Below are 20,358 nucleotides of genomic sequence, written 5' to 3' on the forward strand. Positions count from 1 at the left end.
AAACCATTCTACGATTGTATGTTGGTGTAATACTGTGTGAGTCTGAATACACGCAGGAGCAGCGAGCACTGCGGCTCTCCTCCATGCTGCTACGGCCCAGGCCCGAGGCTCGCCGGCCCCTAGCACCGTGCCAGTGGCAGCTGTCTGCCCGGCGGCAAGCCGCCCCTAAGGCCGGGGCGCTCCCGGCCGGCAGCGCCGGGCCAAACGAAGCGATACCAGCACCGCCTGCCTTTCCCTTCCGCCTCCAGACAGACAGCGCGCCCTGGGCGGGGCCTCCCCGCACAGCACCCGAGCTGCGGGTACCGCCCCCCGCTCTGGCCGAGCCCGGAGCCGCCGCCGCGCCGAGCGGAGCGGCTCCGGTGCGGTCTGGGGGTGCGCGGCGCGGCCCGCGGGCCATGGCCACCTGGCGGCGGGACGCGCGGGTGACGGCCGTGCAGCGCCTGGGCTGCGCCGCGCTGGCGGGCGCGCTGAGCCTCAGCCTGACGGCGCCGCTGGAGCTGCTGACGGTGCTGGCGCAGGTGGGCACCTGGCACTGCCGGCGGGGGCTGCGCAGCGCCGGGCCGAGCCTGTGCCGGGCCGAGGGCGTGCGGGCGCTCTGGAAGGGGAACCTCACCGCCTGCCTGCGCCTCTTCCCCTACAGCGCGCTGCAGCTCGCCGCTTCCCGCCGGTAAGCGAGGGGTCTCGGGCTCGGCCCCGCCTGCGCTCTCTCGCCTTTCGTGTCTGTTGCAGAAGAGGGGTTGGAAAATGGAGAGCTTCGTCCGTAGGGGCTCTTACATGTCTTAAGGGTGGTTGACTGGCTGTGTGTGCTCTCACCCTAGGACAGGTACTCTGGATAATGACGTGTTTAGTTTATTCAGCACGCAGCAACTCTTAGGGGCTGGTCAGCAACTGCTTATAAAGTCATAGGTGTTCTTCAGAAGGTGAAAGGTGGTTAGATAGTCTGTTGTCAGATTCCTTCAGAAATGAAGTTGCAGTGCTACCTACAACTGACTGTGGTGGCTGCTCTTTGCAACACTTTAATATGCTCTCAAGTATTTATATTGTCTGTATCAAAGAAAATAACGAAACCATTATTTAAATGTTCTTCCCAGTTATGCAGGGGCTGTTATGCAAATTTGACTTGGTTTGAAGTTCATACTTGGCATTATTTTCTTTTAAGACCTTGTTTTCAATAATACACAGGCAAATCAGGGTAAACACTGGGAGGAATGCGGCAGGATCAACATAGAGCAGTGCTGGCTGAGCTCTGCCAGCCCGTGCTGTTTCCTAGGATTCCCTGTTGCTGCCAGTATCTTTTGGTCTGTGAAAGGAGTGCCCCGCTGTTGGCACGCACTAGCGTGTTTTGCCACTTCTTGTTTTGTTTCGGTTTGAATTCAGGCCAGCCATGTGTACGGAATGCACTTGACATTTCTGCCCAGCTGGGCGATGCTGGGCTGTGCTGGGTGGGAAGAAGCATGGTCTCAGCCTGTGCTGGCCAATCCGGCGCGCTGCGGCTGCCACCCAGGCTGACGCTGTGGGTTTGTCATTCATCTGCCTGAGCAGGAGTTGTCCTCCCCGCTCTGCCAGTGCCTCTCGGGAAGTGACAGATGGATGAAGCAACCCTGGAACTGGGCAGCTTTGTTGTGTCCTGCCTGTAATGGGTGCGGTGGTCACGCAAGGGAGGGGGCATCGTGGCAGTGGGGGGCAGAAACAGTGATTTAAAGTTCCCATAAGAGCCAGGGTGATGTACGTTTATAAACCAGTTGATCTTGAGCGAAATAGCTCACTTTATTCAGCTTGAAACAGTTTCACAAGGCTATAGTTTATCTCTGGTTTGCGCTGAGTGTTCTTTTGAAAAACAAATGGAGGTAGGTTACCAGAAAATTATATAAAAGCCACCTAGGCGTATTGTTCGTATATTATTTGTGGATTTTTGAGGGGCTGTATTTTCTAGTGGGAAAGCGGTGTATATAAAGGCAGAAAACAGAGAAATGTTACATGGCAACTTCAATAAAGGGTAGTGGCACTTGCAGAAGGACCTGGGCTGAGCACAATGGCAGGCCCAGGCACAGCAGTGGGGTTTAGCTGGCTGCACTCCCTCTGTGGTTACTGTGCACATACTCCCTCTTCCCATGGCAGTCTTCAGTGTTACCTGGGTAGTGCCCAGAGACACGCCAGCACCCTCCCCATGCGTCTGTGCACACACAGGAAAATCAGGCTGTGTTGCGTTAGGGACTGTACAAGACACAAAGAGGAAAGGTTTATGCCCTATCGCTTCTGCTCGGCTGGTCTTTCTGTGCTGGGCTGTCTCCAGGGCACGAGACAAGTAGATGCAGGGACCTGTCATGCGGTAGAAAGAAAATGTGCGATCATGTGAGAAAACATCAACTGAGCAAGCAGTGACTTGTAAATGTTTGCAAATTACTTTGGATGTGGTAACGCTGTGTAGTTTAAACGTAAATCTGCTGTTCAGGCAATTCATGCTTCTAAAATAGAATAATAAGTTTCTTTACCTCCAGCTAAGATTGTCCTCTCAAATCTTTTTACTTGCTTCTTGCCGCCCCCCGTGACACTTCTCCCTGATGTAGGAGTGCTCTGTGTACACAGGGAAGTCCTGGGTGTCACAAACATGTGAGTTGTAGGTTAGTCTTTAAAACTCTGTGCTGTGTGAAGTCCTGGGTGTCGCAAACGTGTGAGTTGTATGTTAGTCTTTAAAACTCTGTGCTTCAATTTAAAAATTTCAGATTTAGATTTAACCTCCTGAGCATAATAGTGCCATGACAGACGTCTTCTCTAGTGATGTATCCCTGTGGACCTTTCTGTCCCAAAGTAAGCAACAGAGAAAGGTTCAATTGCTCTCAGAAGGCCTGTGATGACTTTATCTGTGTATTTCTTCATACATGATAGCTTTGACTGGGTGTGTGTACCGATGTCTCTGATGATCAGACGATTTCTTGCAGACATGCTTTAAGTCATGGTAATTTTCATCCTGTGGATGGAAATATAAATGAGGATTCTGAGGTCAAAAATTACTGTAAAAGTCTCTTGCGAAGCAAACAAGTTCTATATTTGAAGGTCTTTCTCATTGTTGAATTGGTGCTCTGGGCCTCCAGCATGGCTCCACAGCTCAAACTGTGGGAGCTTCATCTGTGCTGAGAAGTGTGGTGTAGGTAGAGCTATGCAAGCTGCTTCTGAAAAAGCTCTTTCAGGTACTGAAAGTATTTTAGCTCAGTAAAATCAAAGCAGATTGCATTTGCTGAGTTATATATTCCAGTCCCTGACTTTGTTATTAACTGTACCTTTTCCATTTCTGCACTTCAGTGCAGCATGGACTTACCCAAGTTCTCTCTGGGCTCTGAGACACATTTTTTAGACTGCTTATGCTTGTCCACTCACATATTCTGTTTCACAGAGGTTCCGATGTTTGTGTGGGGTTATATATGGCAAGGTCTTGGATGAAACACGTTAAAGTTTCAACTCCTGCTGCTGAAGGGGCTTGTGGGCAGAAGAGCAATTACATCAAGAATAATCTACCTTAATTTTTCACGTGTTGTGTTCATACTGTCACTAACAGTACCTCTTCTTTGTGTTCACTCGAGACTTGTTATACTTTTTACTGATGAGTTGGGTCATATTTCCCACTGGAGAGCCATCATGGCAGGAAGCCTGGCTGGCATGGTTGCAACCATCGTGACTTACCCCACGGATGTGATTAAAACACGGCTCATTGTGCAGAACCGACTGGAGCCATCTTATGAAGGAATTGTTCATGCTTTTTACAAAATTTATCATCAAGAGGGACTCCTTGCACTCTACCGTGGCGTTTCACCAGCTATATTAGGTAAAATAATAGTGGGGAAGGATCACCTCATTGCACAGGGTTTAGTGCAGTGTGTACTGTGTTCATTTGCTCACTTGATTTCAAAAGCAAATAGTAATGTTTTTCTGTAGCCTTCAGCAGAAAGGTTTGCAAGCACAACAGTGATTGCTGCAGCTTTATTACTTCTAATTATGACCAAGTGCATAGCATTTTATTTATGGTTAAGTATTCAACAAAATATTCTTTTCCTTCTTCTCTAGATGATCTAGTTGTGCTCTGATGCAAGGTTTGCACCATTCAACTCTTAAATAAATAAACACACACAGTGTTCCTAATTCTTGTCTGTGTGTGACAGTGTTTCCCTGGTTGTTCAGTGAAACCAGTATGAGCAGTGATGTATAACTGATGTGAAAAGTGATGATTAGTGATATCCCCTCTTTATATTACTTTTCACTCTTCATAGCTTTTAAAAATGCCATTTAATTTTGAGTCCATATTTCCACAATATGATATTATAAAATAATAATAACATCAACAACAATAATGTATAATTCCACTACAAAATTGATGAGACCACGAAACAAGCAGAAGAGGAGAGAAGTATCCCTGATCAGCTTTGACTGAAGAGGCCACTTTGTGTACCTGTACAGCTGCCAGGGTTGGGATGGACTGGAGTAAGAGCTTGTCCCAAAAGAGAAACCTGGTGAAAGAGCTGACCTGTCATGAGACTAAAGCAGTTAATAATTCTGGCAACATTTGCATTTTACTGTGTAAATGTATGCCCCTGTCAGCACATCTGTGTGCTACAATATGGGTGTTTGGTGGTAAAGCAGTGACTAAAAAGTAAAGTTCTTCAAAAATACTCATCGGGTTTGAGCAATGTGGGGTGCAAACTGTCAGCAAATTTATCCTGTCTTTCTAGATGATGTGATGAGCAGCTCTTAGTGTACAGTGTGTTGCTATAAACCTGTCTGGTTTGCTTTCTAGGTGCTGTCCCATTTTCTGCTGGCTCATTCTTTGTTTACATCAATCTGGACAAAATCTGGCAAGAACCCATCGTTCATTTCACTCCTCTTCAGAACTTCATCAATGGCTGTGTAGCAGCTGCTGTGGCACAGACACTTTCCTTCCCCTTTGAGACTGTCAAGAGGAAGATGCAGGTATAGAGCATTCGTGTTACTAGTACTTTGTTACAGGTGTTTGTTCCAGACATTTTGAACAAGACTAGCCAGATGACCATGAGTGCCACTGTATTTCTCAGTGGGCTACAGAGACTTTGGTTTAGGTTGATTGTATTTTACTTTGGTTTTGTTTTGGTTTTGTTTAGTTTAGGTCTGAAAATCATTGTTACACTTTTAAGGTGGGCTCAAGTGCTGTCATTGGATATATGTATACTGTCAGGCTGTGTCTTCAGCTTTATTTAATTTCTTTTTCATAGCAATTCCATTAAATTCTCACAGTTCATAATTGGCAAACCTTCAATCAAATACAGGAATTCAGTCCCGGTAGTGGTAGGCAGGATGAATAAGATCCATATCATTTCCAAAGCCTTTGTGTTGCCATTTATGCCTGACTTATGTACTGGCAGTCGCAAGAACAAGCACAGCATGTATTAAGTCTGAAGGATCAGAACTATCCTTTTCTTATTTCTAACTCCTCTTGTTAACAAGTGACTTCCCAGTTGCTGGTGCTGCTGCTTTCCTGGAGCATCAGCAACATGAGAGTTACCATATCATTTTGTATTATCAGTGAATAGCTGTTATCATCTGGTGGCTCTCTGGTTGGGGCATACGAGTTTGCTCTTTCTGCCTAGTTCATGGGACTGCAGATTTGTGGGAAGCTTTTGTGATCTTATTAAAAACAAACAAAACCCAATAAACAGACAACAAAAAACCCAAGCAAAAAACACAACAACCAAAAAAAAACCCAGTCATTTGGTGTGGCAGCATTATATAGGTCCCTGTCCCCTTTGTCAAGTAGGGCCTGGTTTGTAAATCACAAGCTAGCAAAAGGTCAGTGAAACTGAATTCCACTCTTCTGCTTCCCAGGTTGCCTTTTTCAGACAGGGTTCAGATCTAGTGACACAGGAGGCTTCATTGCACTCTCTCAATCTTGTAACAGAGGACCTCAGCTGGAGAAGTAATGTCTTTTATCAGACCAGCTCACGTGTCCAGAAGTGAAACCTTAATCTGAGCCCTTTCATCAGGTATCTCATAAAATGTCTCAGGTGAAAAAGAGATTGTCAGCATGAAAATTTGATCATTTTTTCCAGCTGTATCAGTGGGTCTAAGAAAACCAATTGCCCCTTACAAGTCCTCTTTTTCTTTATATCCTTAAGCTCACACCAATACTGTTGCCCTAAAAAAATAAAGGAAGACAGGGATTTGTTGTTCTGTTTCCCCTTTAATATTTTCTGTCAGTGTATCAGTTAGTGGAACATTCAGGTTTTGTAATCCATTCAGAAGTAACTTTCATTTGTAACTGGTGTAATGTCAAGTTCTGTGTCATGCTTTGTCTCGCCAGGCAAGTAGAGAAGTGGAACAGGGGCCCATCTTTCATTTTCCTGCCACTAGGCTGTACTCTTTCACCAAAGAGATGCTTAAAGCATTGGCACTTCTAGAAATAAGAAGCAAACTGGATTTATTGTCTAAATATGTAGGAAGTGGATATACTAAAAATACTTGGGGTGGAAAAAGGCCCAGCAACAGAGAGGATTTTTTTCTCATAGGTGCATTGAAACAACTGAACAGTAATTTTGCAAGCTCAGGGAAACACCTGTTCAGTGATTTATTCTGAAGGCATGGGAGAAGGCAAAGGTGTTTCAGAAGAGCTAGCTGCCTAGTGTGAAAGCCCATAATCTGTTTGGGTCCTGAACATAAGTCACAGGAGCTTTTCCAAAAAAGAGACCTGTTGATCACACCCAAGCTGATAACTAAGAGCTCACTGGAACTCATGTAAGATCATCCAAGAAGTTTGTTTTTCATAGTTAGCACCAGGGTAGGGCCCAGCTTTGTAGGGATCAGTTCTGCTTTGTGCTTACTTGATGGCCTGTTCAGTTTGCAGGGTGGTGGTCAGAAGAGATAACACCACCAGGAAAGGTATCATGCAGAGGGACCTAAGAAAGGGGGAGAATAAAGAAGGGTAAAAAATAGCTTCAGGACATTTTAGTGTTCTGTAGGAAAAAGGGAAGCAGATATTTTCAATCACAGTTTTTCTCAGACGTCATATTCTGATCAGTCTCCATTCAGTAATTCAACTTTCTAGCTGATAGAAAGGGGAGAGCACCAAAGCCTCAGCTGCCCCAGGGCTGCTCTGAGTGCTCTGCAGTGTGTGTAGGGAAATAACTGGCTTTGTTTTGAAGCAGTGAACAATGGTTTCATGTATGAGGAGGAACCCAGCACATTGCAGAGGTCAGTATCAGATTCCTTTTCCTTTCCTTCTGTCGCACTGATCTGACAGATGAAGGTGGTATATTGCCAGAGAGGACTTTTCCAGTGAACCCATTGGTGATGGGGAACCAGGGAGTTGTAAAGTGGTCTCAGGAGCTTCAAAAACTGAGAAACTAGGACATAAGCTGTCTTCTGATTCTGTGATGGAGTACAAGCCTGAGACCAGAACATCCAGTTCAGACCTGACATGCTAGGCAGTCTTGGAAGAATTAGCTCCATATATCTTCTCATCTAGCCAATGCTTAAATTGTTCTCACAGGGAGGAAGGATAAGGTTAATTTCAGTTGTAATAATGTTGATTCATCGTTTCTCATTTTACATCTCTGAATTCTACGCTTCTGACATGGGCAGCTTCTGTCACTGACATCTGTGGGGGTAGGAATTGTCAGTGAATGATGCTTCCTCTGTGTTTCAGTGAAGATTTTGATACCAGATTTGCTCTGTAACCATGGCTTCTTCCCCCTCTGCTATTAGAATTATCTTTATCACGTTTATCTTGTTGTTTTTTTAACAAAGATGCTGTGTTTGCTGAATATACTTGATTTTTTGTAATGTTTTTCTTACAAGAAATGTTAATTAATATGAGTGAATCTTAACTGAATATGTGAGTCCTCTATGTTCTGCTTATCCTAATTTTATTCCTTTATCTTCCTTTTCTCACTTTGCTCCTGATGGGTATGTTAGAGAATTAAGAGGTACTGTATGCATGTTTCAGCATGGAAATACGGCTTTTGTTGTGCATCTGTAGAAGGGGGTTAGTGAAGGAGAGGGTTATTTAGAGAGATATCTATATCAAATGCTTTCCTGACTCACTCTTGTGCTACATCAATTTCTGAACAAAGACTTACTGATCCTTATTCATATCTTGACTGTTATTCTTGGCTTTCCTTCCTTACCTCATAATCCTTGTAATATCATATTCTTTGTTAGAGCCAGTATTGAAGCAATAGTACTGTACTTTTACCTTGCAGACTTGCATACAAGAACACTTCATTCTTTTACTTTAAACATGGAAATACCTGCAATGAATGAGCCTGGTTCTAAGGGAAGCACTGGTAATATGTTTCCACTTCCCACATCTTTTTTGCCTATGATGTCCTTCATATATGCATATTGGACTGAGCTCTGGCGTTTCAGTAAGGGAAGATTAATTTAGAGCTGTTATATGCCATATGGAAGATTATTATTAGAATGACACTGATCCCAGGCTATGTGTAGAATTGAAAACCTACAAACATGGAAACGGTCGGAGCAAACGTAATACCCAAGTTTGACGCTTCCCTCTGTGCACATGACCCTCAGAGGCAGGCTCAGAGACTCCTGGCTGGCACTTCTCAGCCTTCCTTCCAAATTAACCTGTGACTTCAGCAGTTTTGTTAGGAAAAATGCACAAAGATGACCCTAAAGTTTCACAGCTCCTCCATTGATGTACAGTTACTCCTCCTGCTTACATGAACAAACTTTGCATGGTTTGCACAAGTTTGTAAATTATACCATATTTTGATGGTATAATTTAATTTCTGTAACTAAAACTAGTCTGAAACTCTCATTCATCAATAAATGCTACTAAGGTATAACTTTACCATCAACTCCTTGTAATACAGGATAAGCATACTTTTAGTATACTGCAGGATTCAGCACAGTTTTGGTGTTGACTGTGCAGCATCCTCGAGTTGTGAGGATATCTCTCTGGGGAAAGCATTGCTTAGTAGTGATCCTTTTGTTTTAAAATCCAGGCTTTGAATTCGCTGCACTGCCATAAGCAAACAGACTCGCTGTTCTTGGGTAGTGTAGACTGTTGCCATGCATTAGCCACGAAGTGGCCTCTTTTCAGTGACAAAAGTGAATGGATTAGGCCTCAGCTGCCTATAACTCTGCAGTGTATTTTGGGGGTCTTGTTGGAGGGGTTTCTTTTGGTTCTTTGGAACACAAGATGCTCTGCAAGTGTAAAATCTGTTGTAAATAGTGTAAATGCTATGATTTCTTAGTGACCTGGAGAAAACTAAGCAGTCATTCCCTTTGTGAGGTAGCCTGTTTAAAGTAAATGCAATTTTATGCCCTATTGGCGCATTTCTAGTCTGAAGTCAGTTAAAGGAGATACAGAAGTCTCTTTTTAAAAGTAGTACTGTTATACAAGTATTTATTTAGAAGTCATCCGCTATGCTCCTCATATGTGAAAGTCAGTCTAACAAGAGCCCTGTGGCTGGGTTATAAACAAAGCTTTGGAAAGGAAAATGCTACATGTTCTTTAGAACAACTCCCTGCTGAAAGGAGGAGACAGTGCTTCTGTGTTATTTAAGCAGGAGTCATTTGCAAAGAGCACTCTGTCATTGGAGATGGCCAGTAGGGCTGGCATGGCAGCCTCTGAGAGCTCTCAAGCTGTGGTGTTGCTGCTGTTTGTCAGATCTGTGTTCTTGTCAGCTGGGAATATGAAAGTTATTGGAGTCATGACCTGGTTTAAAAATAAGAAATGCTTTTTGGGTCATGTGATCCCCACAACATCTCAAAAGCAGACGTGCTCTGAGACTTTGTGCACAGAGACCCTTGAACAGTGAGCAGCATGGGAGCCTGAGCCTTGAAAATTGTCAGACACTGAGCCGTTTGACCACAGACTGGCAAATTCCATAGTGTGGAAGCAAATAAGGAGCTTCTACTTCTAGCCTGGTTTCTTGTGGAAGTAAGGTGTATGTTGTTGCTATCCATTCTGTCCTTGCCTTAGCATTCTTAGTTCTCCCTGTGATCTCACGCTCCCCTTCTTCTTGCCGTTGCTATTCAGGCATCAGACAGGACCCCATGCCCTGGTGGTACTTATTAGCGACTAGGTAATAGGTGTCATATTCTGGGTTTGGTAAAATCCCTTCCTTCCTTCTTTTTTCCCTATGCCTAAATGCTCTGAGCTACCAGCAATTTCTATTGTTTTGTTGATGTTGCTATAAAGATATTTTATACCACTTTCTCAGGCTATTGCAGAAGAGTGCCCTGCTGCTTTGAGAAGTATTTGGTCCAGTAAATGGTTGAGACAATGCCTGAAAAAAGGTGTTGAGCGTAACATGAGCTTCGCCTTCTGTAACAGCTTTGATCAGCAATCTGGATGATTTTTTGTCTAAACACTGGAGTGGCCACCATGCTCCTAGTCCTAAAACTTGGCAGTACCAGCTGCCATCGGCCTCTTGCAGCCTCCACAGCCCTTGAGCAGTGTAGTGTGAGCGAGAGCTCTTTCATCTGCTTTAGGGCAAATCAGGTTAACTCAGCCCACCTCTTTACACTCTAAACTGGCCCAGCTAATGGCCTGACACAGGTTAGGGTGTGCTGCTGTGCACACAACTGCTGCAGCTGTAATTTTCATCAGGGAGACTGTAATGTCTCAGAGTGACAGCTATCCCTGTTATCTCTAACATGAGTGCTTTTGATCAGTTGTACAGGAGAGCCTTATATCCATTTGTCTGTGCTTAGAATGATGTGCCTGTGACATGTAAGGTGATGAATTATGCAAAATATTCCATAAACAGGAGCTAAAACTTCATGGTCACTCTTCCTTTATGTATTTTTTTGATTTGATGTAATTCCTTACTTCATCTGCATAAGGCCAATGGAAAGATGATCTCTGTCAAGTCACAGTTCTATAAAACGTTAATTTTCTCCTCAGTTCCTATACAGACAGCAGGAGATCCTAGTGTTGCTATTCACTGTGTGAAATGCAGGACCAAGCTAGTCTGCTCAAGGGTTTGCGTTAAATAAACAAGTGCTAATGTGCATGAAAATGGTGCAGCCGTTTGTAGGGATTGAGCTGACCCATTGGGAGGGATTCAGAAACCATCCAGAGGTGCCCGTGTAAGGGGTTTGCTCTACCTTGAGGAAAAGGCCTCTGTGCCATAGCAAAGATTTTTTCATACCGCAGGTGTTAAAAGCAGGGAAAACTTAGCAGCAGAGGAGGGATTCTGCAACCTACCATGAAGCCTCAGGGTACAGCAGCCTGGCAATAACACATTTCGAGCCATGTCAACCTTCTGAGCAAGCAGTAAACAGTTTGGTTCTTTGGTGTCACTGATCTCAGAAAGACGAGATGCTTTGGCCCCAGTTCAGGCACAGAGGAAAGGACAACATGTTCCTAGAGTGCAGGAAACTGGAGGTCAGCTGTGCTGCAGTGCTGCTCTGGAACTGGTTGCATCCTCACAGCCTGTCATCGTTACCTTCCTACATACCTCTGGGAGACCTTTGGGTGGACTTTAGCCAGGGGTAAAATCAGCTTTACCAAACCACTGACACAAAGATGACCACCAAGTAAGGCTGTCCTCAGGAGGAAGGAGTGATTAGTCCAAGTGAATACATGCTTTTCTCCGCAGTATTAGCACTTACTTACATTTTAATCCTTTCTTGTGAGTGAAATTAAATAGTCCTTCAAGCATTCAGCCTTCACTTGAGCAAAATTTCTGTTGACTGTTAGTGGCATTAGCTTGAATGTAAACTCCAGTCCTTGTCCTTCAGTTTCCTTTGACCTACAGTTACGCTTGCCTGTTGAATGTGTCCTTATTAACCCAGACAGCAAAGACTTCTTATTTTAGCTTCCAGATTAAGAGTGTGAACTCTTGAACTGTGTTGTAAAGTGCCTTCCTGTACTTGTTGTTTTTAATTAGTCAGAAGTCTAGGACACCTGAATCTGTTGAAAATACATAAATAACAGGCAATTTTACTGTACCTTCCATCAGGGTAGCGTACCACCCATGGAAGCCATTCACTGTTAGTCAATTTTCATACTTTGTGCCAACAGTAGAGCATGCTCAAAAAATTAATAAATAGGAAGGCTTTTTACAACAAACTTTAGGATCAGGGAATTTGGGGAAAGTACATGAATTATATAAAGGGCTGAGAAAGTATGGGCTCTGACGGAGTCCTGTTGTTCTCAGGCTCTCCTGTTTCAGCATGTTTTCCCAAGGGAAACAGCTCAGGTGTTTTTTAGACACGAGCACGAGGAAATAAAACTGGGTTCATAGGGAACTGAACAGGTATTGCTCACCTCAGAATGATTTGGACCCATTTGATTGAGGAGCATGTCCTGCTTCAGACTGAGGCTTCGAGCCTTGCTAGTGTCAGAGATGAGGAAACCCAGCTCAACTGGGCGAACGCAGAAGACTTCCAGAGAACACGTTCCACACCTGCTTTTTGCAAATCAGCTCAGATGGTCAAACCATCTGGAGACAATCCACAGCTCTTACCCGATGGGAAAGTTCACAGCTCCTTCCCCGAGGGTGATCGAGTGAATGCCTCGGCTGGGACATGGTTATGGGTATTCAGTGCCTTCTGCTAGTGCAAGGCATACCTCCCGTATGAAGATAGGCTGAGAAAGTTGGGGCTGTTTAGCCTGGAGAAGGCTGCATGGAGACCTCATAGCAGCCTTCCAGTATCTGAAGGGGGCCTTCTAAGGGTGCTGGGGAGGGACTCTTCATTAGGGACTGTAGTGACAGGACAACGGGTAACGGGTTAAAACTTAAACAGGGGAAGTTTTGATGGAACATAAGGAGGAAGCTCTTTCCTGTCAGGGTGGTGAGGCACTGGAATGGGTTGCCCAGGGAAGCTGTGAATGCTCCATCCCTGGTACTGTCCAAGGCCAGGTTGGACAGAGCCTTGGGTGGCATGGTTTAGTGTGAGGTGTCCCTGCCCATGGTAGCGGGGTTGGAACTGTATGATCTTAAGGTCCTTTCCAACACTAACTAGTCTAGGATTCTGTGATTCAAAGTCTGTAGGAATTGGATCATGAAACCAGACTGTGTTAGCTTATCCTGTAGGCAAGGTGGCATGTTGTGTGTGGATACATGTAGGTGGCACACCTGAGTAGCTTGCATTGAGATGGCGTAGGTTCCCCAGAGCAGGGAAGGCTGTGCTTTGGTATGAACCTGCACCAAAGCTACCAGGGAGATTGGCACTGAAATCCAGGAATTCCTTAGTGGCATCCTCACTGATGAACTTATTTTTCAACAAAGAGTTTGAAGTCCCTTTAATCCTTTATTTCCATGCTGAAGTATCAGAGTAGTTGCCACTGTTTCCTAGGGTTGGTGCTAGTAAATTACTCCGCGCGTATTTTGTTTACAATGCCAACTATCAAGGAAGTAATGCCTGTACTGTAGCTGTCCACTGGGGTAGAGACTAGAGGCAAAAGTTACCATTGTTATTTTAGTTACGGCTTTCCTTGTAAGGCCTCGAATTAGCAAAGCGTTTAAGGAAAAAGTTTACTCATCCAAGCGTTTTAGCATATACTCATGTTCCTAGCCAGTGACAACAGGTAATGTCCTTGGATTTTTGTTGCAAGTTACTTGGCTGGGGAATACTCGAGCTCTTCTAGTCCCCAGTAATTCATCCAAATAGGGAAAATGCAATTTTAAGTTGGACTAAACCCCAAAACATTCAGTAGTTTTGAATTTAGAAGAAAAACGTGGATACTGTCAAGTTGAAACGTTTATTCTTGATTTTATTAAATATCAGTACAGATTGATATTTGATAAAAGGAGCACATTGCCTTTTAATTGTGAACATTTCAGCTAAAATTTGTTTTGGATTAAAAATCCTGAATTTGGACTAGAAGATGGTGAAGGGAAATGTTCAACTTTATTCTCGGTTGTAAAAGTTCAAAGTCATTGTTATTATTTGCTAAATTGCTTCAAAACTTAAATCTGTCACAGCTCCTTCCTTCAGTCCTAAGAGGATGAGAGGGGCTTGGGGAGGTCATTAAAGTGGAAACCTTTATAAGGGTCTGTGAGATTAGTTCCCAAAATGTTGTTCTAGCAGTCACCTTGTGATGGAGACAATGGGGGAGATGGTGTCTACAGAGTCTTCAGATAACAATTAACTTCAGTTTTATCATGACACTTCACCCTTGTTTAAATAATTTGTTTATATAAAAAAGTGAGTGAAGGTAATTGTGGGGTTTGGGTTTTTTTATACCCATTTCTCTATTGGGTTTCTATTATAGAAATAGAACAATGCTAGCTGGGGGTGTATCACTGACTTGGTAGACTTGGTGGCCTCTGCATACTTTAAAATCGTGTTTGTGGGAGAGCATATAGAGCTGATTCTGCATTTGATGTGCTTTAATCATTTAGAGAAGCCATCTTCCATCAGTGGTAAAAAGATTAGCAACTTAGTCCCACTACCACTCTGAGTAACAGCTTGGCACTCTTAGCGCAGTGAGCTGTACTGTGTCTCCAGCCTTCTGCAGCATGAGACAGCCTTAACTAAGGGGAGGTGGGCAGAAAGTCTTTAGAAATGTTCTTAACAAACAGGTTTCCATGCAGCAGCCCATAGTGTCAAGGGGTGTCAAAAGAAAGGAATTCAAGCTGTTTTGATGGTGCGTGGCATGCAGTGTCTCTCAAGCCTGATATTTTTGGTATGAGATTAGCTGTTTCAATTGTGTTGTAGTAGGTTTCTGCAGGAAAGTTAAGAGAAACCGGTTTGATCTGTTTTGTTATTCCATTTTCTGGCTCTGGTGCCACAGGGCGGTTAGGAGGATTGCAGTGTTGTAGACATGCTTAGATGATGCAGAACCACCCACAGCTATTTGTTTATTTTTCCATTAAAAACAGTGCTAGATGAAACACTTTCCTGTTGTTTCCATTAATACATTTTAACTTTGGCTGTGCTCCAAAATACTGAAATTTTAACTGAACACTGATAGAGTTTTCAGTTTTCCTTTTGCAGTAGGTGATTCTGAGACTCTGCAGATAATTGTTACTGAAAGAGTGTGCATAGGGTCCTAGAAACACAGGTAAAGCAGAAAGACTGGCAAAGCAAACTGCACCCCTCAGACTGAAGCCTTGAAAATGGCTGTTATCTGTGGTGAATGTTTAAATAATCCTTCAGTAAATCTCTTGAAGAGGTCAGTGTCTGTGGGCAAATTAGAAATCTGGGGTTTGCATTATCTGTTCCTTTTCAACTGTCTTCTGGATGTGTTTACTGCATGTAGAATCTTACTGAAACCTGCAGCGTGCTTGTGGCCTGTCTTGGTGTTATAGACAGGAGAACTGTCATCAAAACCCCCTGATATGTGTCTTTGCAAGTTACACAGTAATGAAGGAGATTAAGTCAAACTTATGCAGTTAATTCTGTCAATGCCCTGTCTAACCACAAAGGGACATAAAAGGAGGCGAATTGCATGTTAACAGCATTCCTGCTTTCCTGAAGCATTTTAGAAACCTGTCCCTCTTCACTGCTTGGCTATCTATTACTTCCTTTTCCAAAAAAAGCTCGTGGAAACTGGCTAAGAGTCCAGAAAGCAGAACAGGGTTTTGAATCCAACTCTCCTATAACTGCTGTTCTAAGCATCGCTGGTGCTAATACCACTATTCTTAGTGGAACTGGTCCCTGAAGTCTCAGTTGCGGCACTCAGTATCTTCTGCAGTACGGTCATGAGAGTCTTTGTGCAGTGGTTTCTCAAGTACTGTGGGTTAAGGCTTGAAAAGTTATTTCTCTCCTTGTCACTGTTGGATTTAGCTATTGCTTTTTAAAACTATACATCCTTTAAGTAACAGAGCCAAGCAGATAGCTGAGCTTCCTTCTAGCAGTGAGCATTAAGTGAAGATGTACATGACCCTGGGCTACCGGACTACTTCTGTTACCTTGAACTACCTGCAAAGGCAGGGTTCCAAATACTGTAAAATCACAACAGTTAAATCCCATAACGTCAGCCTCTCTGCATCTTAAAACAGGAAACCATGGGAGCTTGCACCACAGTTAGGAAACAGCTGTAGCCCCATGGAGTTAGCAAGGCCAACAAAGACATAAAGGGGATGAGCAAGTAGAGCAGTTGAAATACTTTCTCCCCCACAAATGTGATCCCTCTCTTACAAATCAGGTGCACTGTTGAGAAAGTTAAGAGAGAAACAAAAGCTTCTGTTCTCTCCTGCTTAAAGTGTAAAACACTATGGATTAAATCCTCAACCCTACTCTCTTCTGGGGTAAAAGAGCCAGGACATGTTAAAGAAGATCCAGAAGACAACAAATTAAGATGTAGTGGAAGCCTATTGCCTTCTTTCTCAGTGCAGACAGCTGCTTTCCCAAAATCACTTCCAAAAGTCCTGTCCATGTAGGAAATTACATGGTTTTAGCTGTTACCCACCATCAGAAGTATTTCACATGCATTTCAATCATGCACAAAAAAAAGTGAGGGAAAAAATCATAATATGTTACTTTATTTGTAGCTAAAGAAGACTGTGCAGTTACTGTGAGGAGTGTTTAGGGCATGGTGTTTTTTGTTAGCTTCTCTAGTGTAGCAGAAAACTTGTCAGTAATGGAAGAGGATGCAATAGCATTAAAACTATTTGATTAGCAACTTGCCTTATTTACTTGGAGTATGAGTTTTGATCTGTTCCCATTTCCAGCACCTAAGTTGCCAAGTATTTTAAATGCTGTAGCTGAGGCATCTAGAAAATGTCATCACCGCTTGTTAATTTATGAGAGGCTCTGAGAAGCTGCAGGGCAGTCTGGCCAAGGAGGGAAAAAATGCTCCACCACATGGTGTTCCAGATCAATGATGGTATAGTGATATCCGTATTCACCGATCAGTGAACTGTACAGGTCCCATTTTATCAAACTTCTGCCCTGTGGTGATCAGCTTGTACATAGTGATCAATCTGTGTGCTGGGGTCCCCACACACTCCTAACTAAGAGGTGTCATTTGCCATGTGTTTGAGTGAAACCCTGATTTCCCAATGCAAAGTAAACCCACGGCTGCATGTGCACAGACGGATGAGGGTGGGATTATTCAAGGTAAGGTTATCCTGTCTGTGCTAACACAGTAGGAGACTAATGAAGGAAGGATTTTACTGTTAAAAATGACACACTACACTTCTATGTGCACAAATATTGCGTGTACTGCCATTGGAAATGTAGTTGCAGTCCTTCAGGATGTTCCCAAGCTAACTAACTAGTATGGATCAACTGACCATGCAGCAAAGATAACAGCACAGGCATCAACTGCTCACCTACAGCCCTTAGTGTACTTTCTACTGTGCTGTTGCTACTCAACCTGTACTACAGTTACCCTTCTCACTGCAGTGTAGATGCAGCCTCAGCAGCCAGTGGCAAGTCCTCACACTCTTCTGTTTTGATCAGAATTACAGGAAGGCAGAGTGGTATCTGGGGCCAGCCCCAATCTTCCCCCTCATAGGTGCTCCCCTCCCAGTGATGTCAAATACCTCATTTCAGTGGTGACATGGCACAAAAGGAAGTGCTGTGTGAAATTACTGCTCTCTTTCTCTTTTGTACGTATCAGAGACTGAATTCCCTTCCTTGTTAGTTTGTATTTCAAGGCAAAATAGCTGACTCTTTTGGGTTGATGGAAGAATCCAGATCAGTCTGGTGAAACCTGGCATTAAGTATTCCTTATGTACCAGAATGGAGAAAATTATTTTAATTACTTTGGTTTTCCTTTGCTTGTTCTAAATCCCCCTGCATGTCTCTTGAACAGGCCCAGAGCCCTTGGCTTCCCCACTATGGAGCAGTTGATGTCTATTTTACTGGCATGGCTGACTGCTTCCGGCAAACTGTGAAGAACAAAGGTGTGCTTGGACTTTGGAGAGGGCTCACACCCAGTCTGCTCAAGGTGAGGTTTTGCTTTCATCCTGAAGAAATCAAGATACACATTTGGGCACTTGGGTTTTAAAGTTTATGGTATGCCTCTGTACTTGTTAGCAGTTTATAGATGAGAGGTATAACCTCAGGCAGTCTATAAACTAGCTTTGGAATTCAGACTGGGTCATATTTCCCCCAGTGTAAGCTTGGTTTCCAGATGTCACTACTTCCAAGTTCATTTGCATATCCTCAGAGAAGTGAGTGCTGCTAACATACAAGGTAGGGTACAGATGGAGGATTCCAAATGAACCACTTACAACAGCTAAACAAGTTTTACTTCTCAGGTGAGCTCCAGTAATTTGACATGTTGGACTAAGCTGTAAATAAAATTGCCCTTGTGTAAGCCATTTCCCCAGAAGTCAAAAGTAGTACTTTGGATCAGCTGTTTCAGGACATTGGTCGCTTGAGATTGACCTAGGAGATGACAGTCTTGTTCAAAAACATCCTGAATGACCAAGCAGCCTTTTTTCCAACTGGATTTGCCTATCCCACATTGCCCTCTTAGTCATCATTGCTCTTGTAGTAAGCGTGGGTAAAGCTCTTCCCGAATCTTCATTCGCGAAACCAAGCCATCGATGAGTCAATTGGTTACTACAGTCCTTGATGAGTTGAAACCATAAAATAAAACATGATAGCTTAAACAGAAGGTCATTTATTTTACATAAATACATTTTCTACTGCTGTGCTGAGGATTGCCTACATGGGGCACTACAGGTCAGCTACTGAGTGTTAATTGAATGAGTGTGATTGATTGTAATGGCCTGCATGTGCCTGGCCCGACCTCAGCTGGTGTAAAGCCACATGGCACCAGAGCTGCTCATCCTGCAAAGGGCAAAAGAAAATTGTACACTCTGCTTATGTAGAATAAATCCCACATTTCCTACTGGGATTTGCTGAGGTTGCTTAGGATTTGCTTAGGTATTTGACAAGTTGTGATAAGCTAGCACAGACCTTGTTCCTCCCAAATCTGTTATAATTAGTTATGTACCAATAATAAAACTACTTTTAGCATGCTGCAGGTGCCAGCCTAGTTTCACGTGAGAGTGACTATATAAATAAGTACAGCTCTGTTAGCAAATCAGATTTGAAGTCCTAGAAGTTTCCTGTTTTAAAACATCTCAGCTAAAAACGCTACTAGTGAGTCTCATCTTGCCTCTTTTTTATTCTTACGTTGCTTTTTTGTCATTATTTTATCAGATTGTCCCATACTTCGGTGTTATGTTTAGCACCTTTGAGTTCTGCAAGCGGGTCTGTCTGTACAGAAATGGTTATATTGAGTCTCCTTTAAATTACAAGCTAACCCCTGGCGTGGACCAGAGTTTACAGCCACAAGAACTGAGAGAGTTAAAGCGCCTCCGGAGGGAAAGTTTTGAGCCAAGGAAATCAGCTCTTGAAAACTGACATCAGAGTGTCTGTTGGAGATACACACACTGCCTTTTTTAAGGAACTTTGGAAGACAGACGCGCTCAGCCACAGGTACCAGAGTTTCAGCGGACTGTGTGGTTTTAATACCACGAACGAGTAAATCTTGTCTCTCATTTGCTGAACAGACACAAGCAATATGAATAGCAAGCACAGACTGAAGAGGAGAGGTGCAACTAGTCTGAAAACACTGTGCTATTGGAACTTGAACTTACGTTACTCGAGGTGCTTTATAATACAGAATAGCCATTTTGAGATAAAACCACTTGCAGAAAGGCAAGATAACTGAGGTGAGAGTAGAGACTGCATCTTAAAAGTAGTAAGAAAATTTAAATGGATATTTTTTAAGTAATCTGAAATACTGAGTCGGCCAAAAATTATGTACAACATGCAGAAATTTCTACTGAAATCTCTTTTTTTTGATAATACTGTGTAGATATGGCATTCGGTGGATGCAGAATTAGTGTCAGCTGTCACACTCCAGAATCCCCTCTTCAGTTTCTGAGACTTAGTCAAAGATAATAATTTTGAATGACTTTTTGGCTGAAAATATGCTGCAGCAACTGGGCTTTTGCTAAGAGAGAACTGTAATGTGCAAACAAACTGTAATAATCCGGAATGACAATCTTGAAAACTTAAGTGCATACTAGAAAATCTCCCTCCCTTTCTCCTGTGTTTTTACTGTGCATATGTGATTGTTTCAGGCTTTGAAAAACAGTTTTCCTGAAGCTCTCTATTTCCTGAAAATGTACATGTGTTGGGTGTTTCAGAGCCATGAGCCTTGTCACGTTGTTTTGGTATTCTTAAAGCTCTATTTTTATATTGAACTACTTTTGAGTTCCTGTGCACAGACCCAGGCCTGCTTTGCTGCTCAGAACTTGCCAGCAGGATAGGACTGTGAACACAAGTTGTGGTTTTTCCAGTTTAACTGCTGCGATCCAGGAGCCACAGATGGTTTCTGCAGGCAGCAACCTCTCTGCAAGACCACTGGGTTATTGCCAGCGCTGATGCAATTGATGATAGGCCTCTGAGCAGTCTAGTGAGCTTTTGGACAGTAAAAGATCATCT

General features: G+C 43.3%; 1 protein-coding gene across 1 annotated transcript; it reads left to right on the forward strand.

The window, feature by feature from the left end:
* Nucleotides 1–346: 346 nt before the first annotated feature.
* Nucleotides 347–19,666, forward strand: SLC25A43 (solute carrier family 25 member 43). The gene is made up of 5 exons (XM_062613318.1): nt 347–667; nt 3,579–3,820; nt 4,787–4,959; nt 17,705–17,839; nt 19,066–19,666. The coding sequence occupies exons 1-5, from the start codon at nt 396–398 to the stop codon at nt 19,267–19,269; spliced, it is 1,026 nt and encodes a 341-aa protein (XP_062469302.1). The 5' UTR covers nt 347–395; the 3' UTR covers nt 19,270–19,666.
* Nucleotides 19,667–20,358: the final 692 nt, after the last annotated feature.

Source organism: Pezoporus occidentalis, unplaced genomic scaffold, assembly GCF_034315485.1.
Source record: "Pezoporus occidentalis ecotype Australia unplaced genomic scaffold, CSIRO_AGI_Poc_V1 ctg165, whole genome shotgun sequence".
NCBI classification, from domain to species: Eukaryota; Metazoa; Chordata; class Aves; order Psittaciformes; family Psittacidae; genus Pezoporus; species Pezoporus occidentalis.

Coding starts and splice junctions, on each gene's coding strand:
- SLC25A43 (XM_062613318.1), top strand. CDS start 396: ATGGCCACCTGGCGGCGGGACGCGCGGGTGACGGCCGTGCAGCGCCTG. Junction 3,821..4,786: donor CGTTTCACCAGCTATATTAG/GTAAAATAATAG, acceptor TTTGCTTTCTAG/GTGCTGTCCCATTTTCTGCT. Junction 17,840..19,065: donor TCACACCCAGTCTGCTCAAG/GTGAGGTTTTGC, acceptor TTATTTTATCAG/ATTGTCCCATACTTCGGTGT.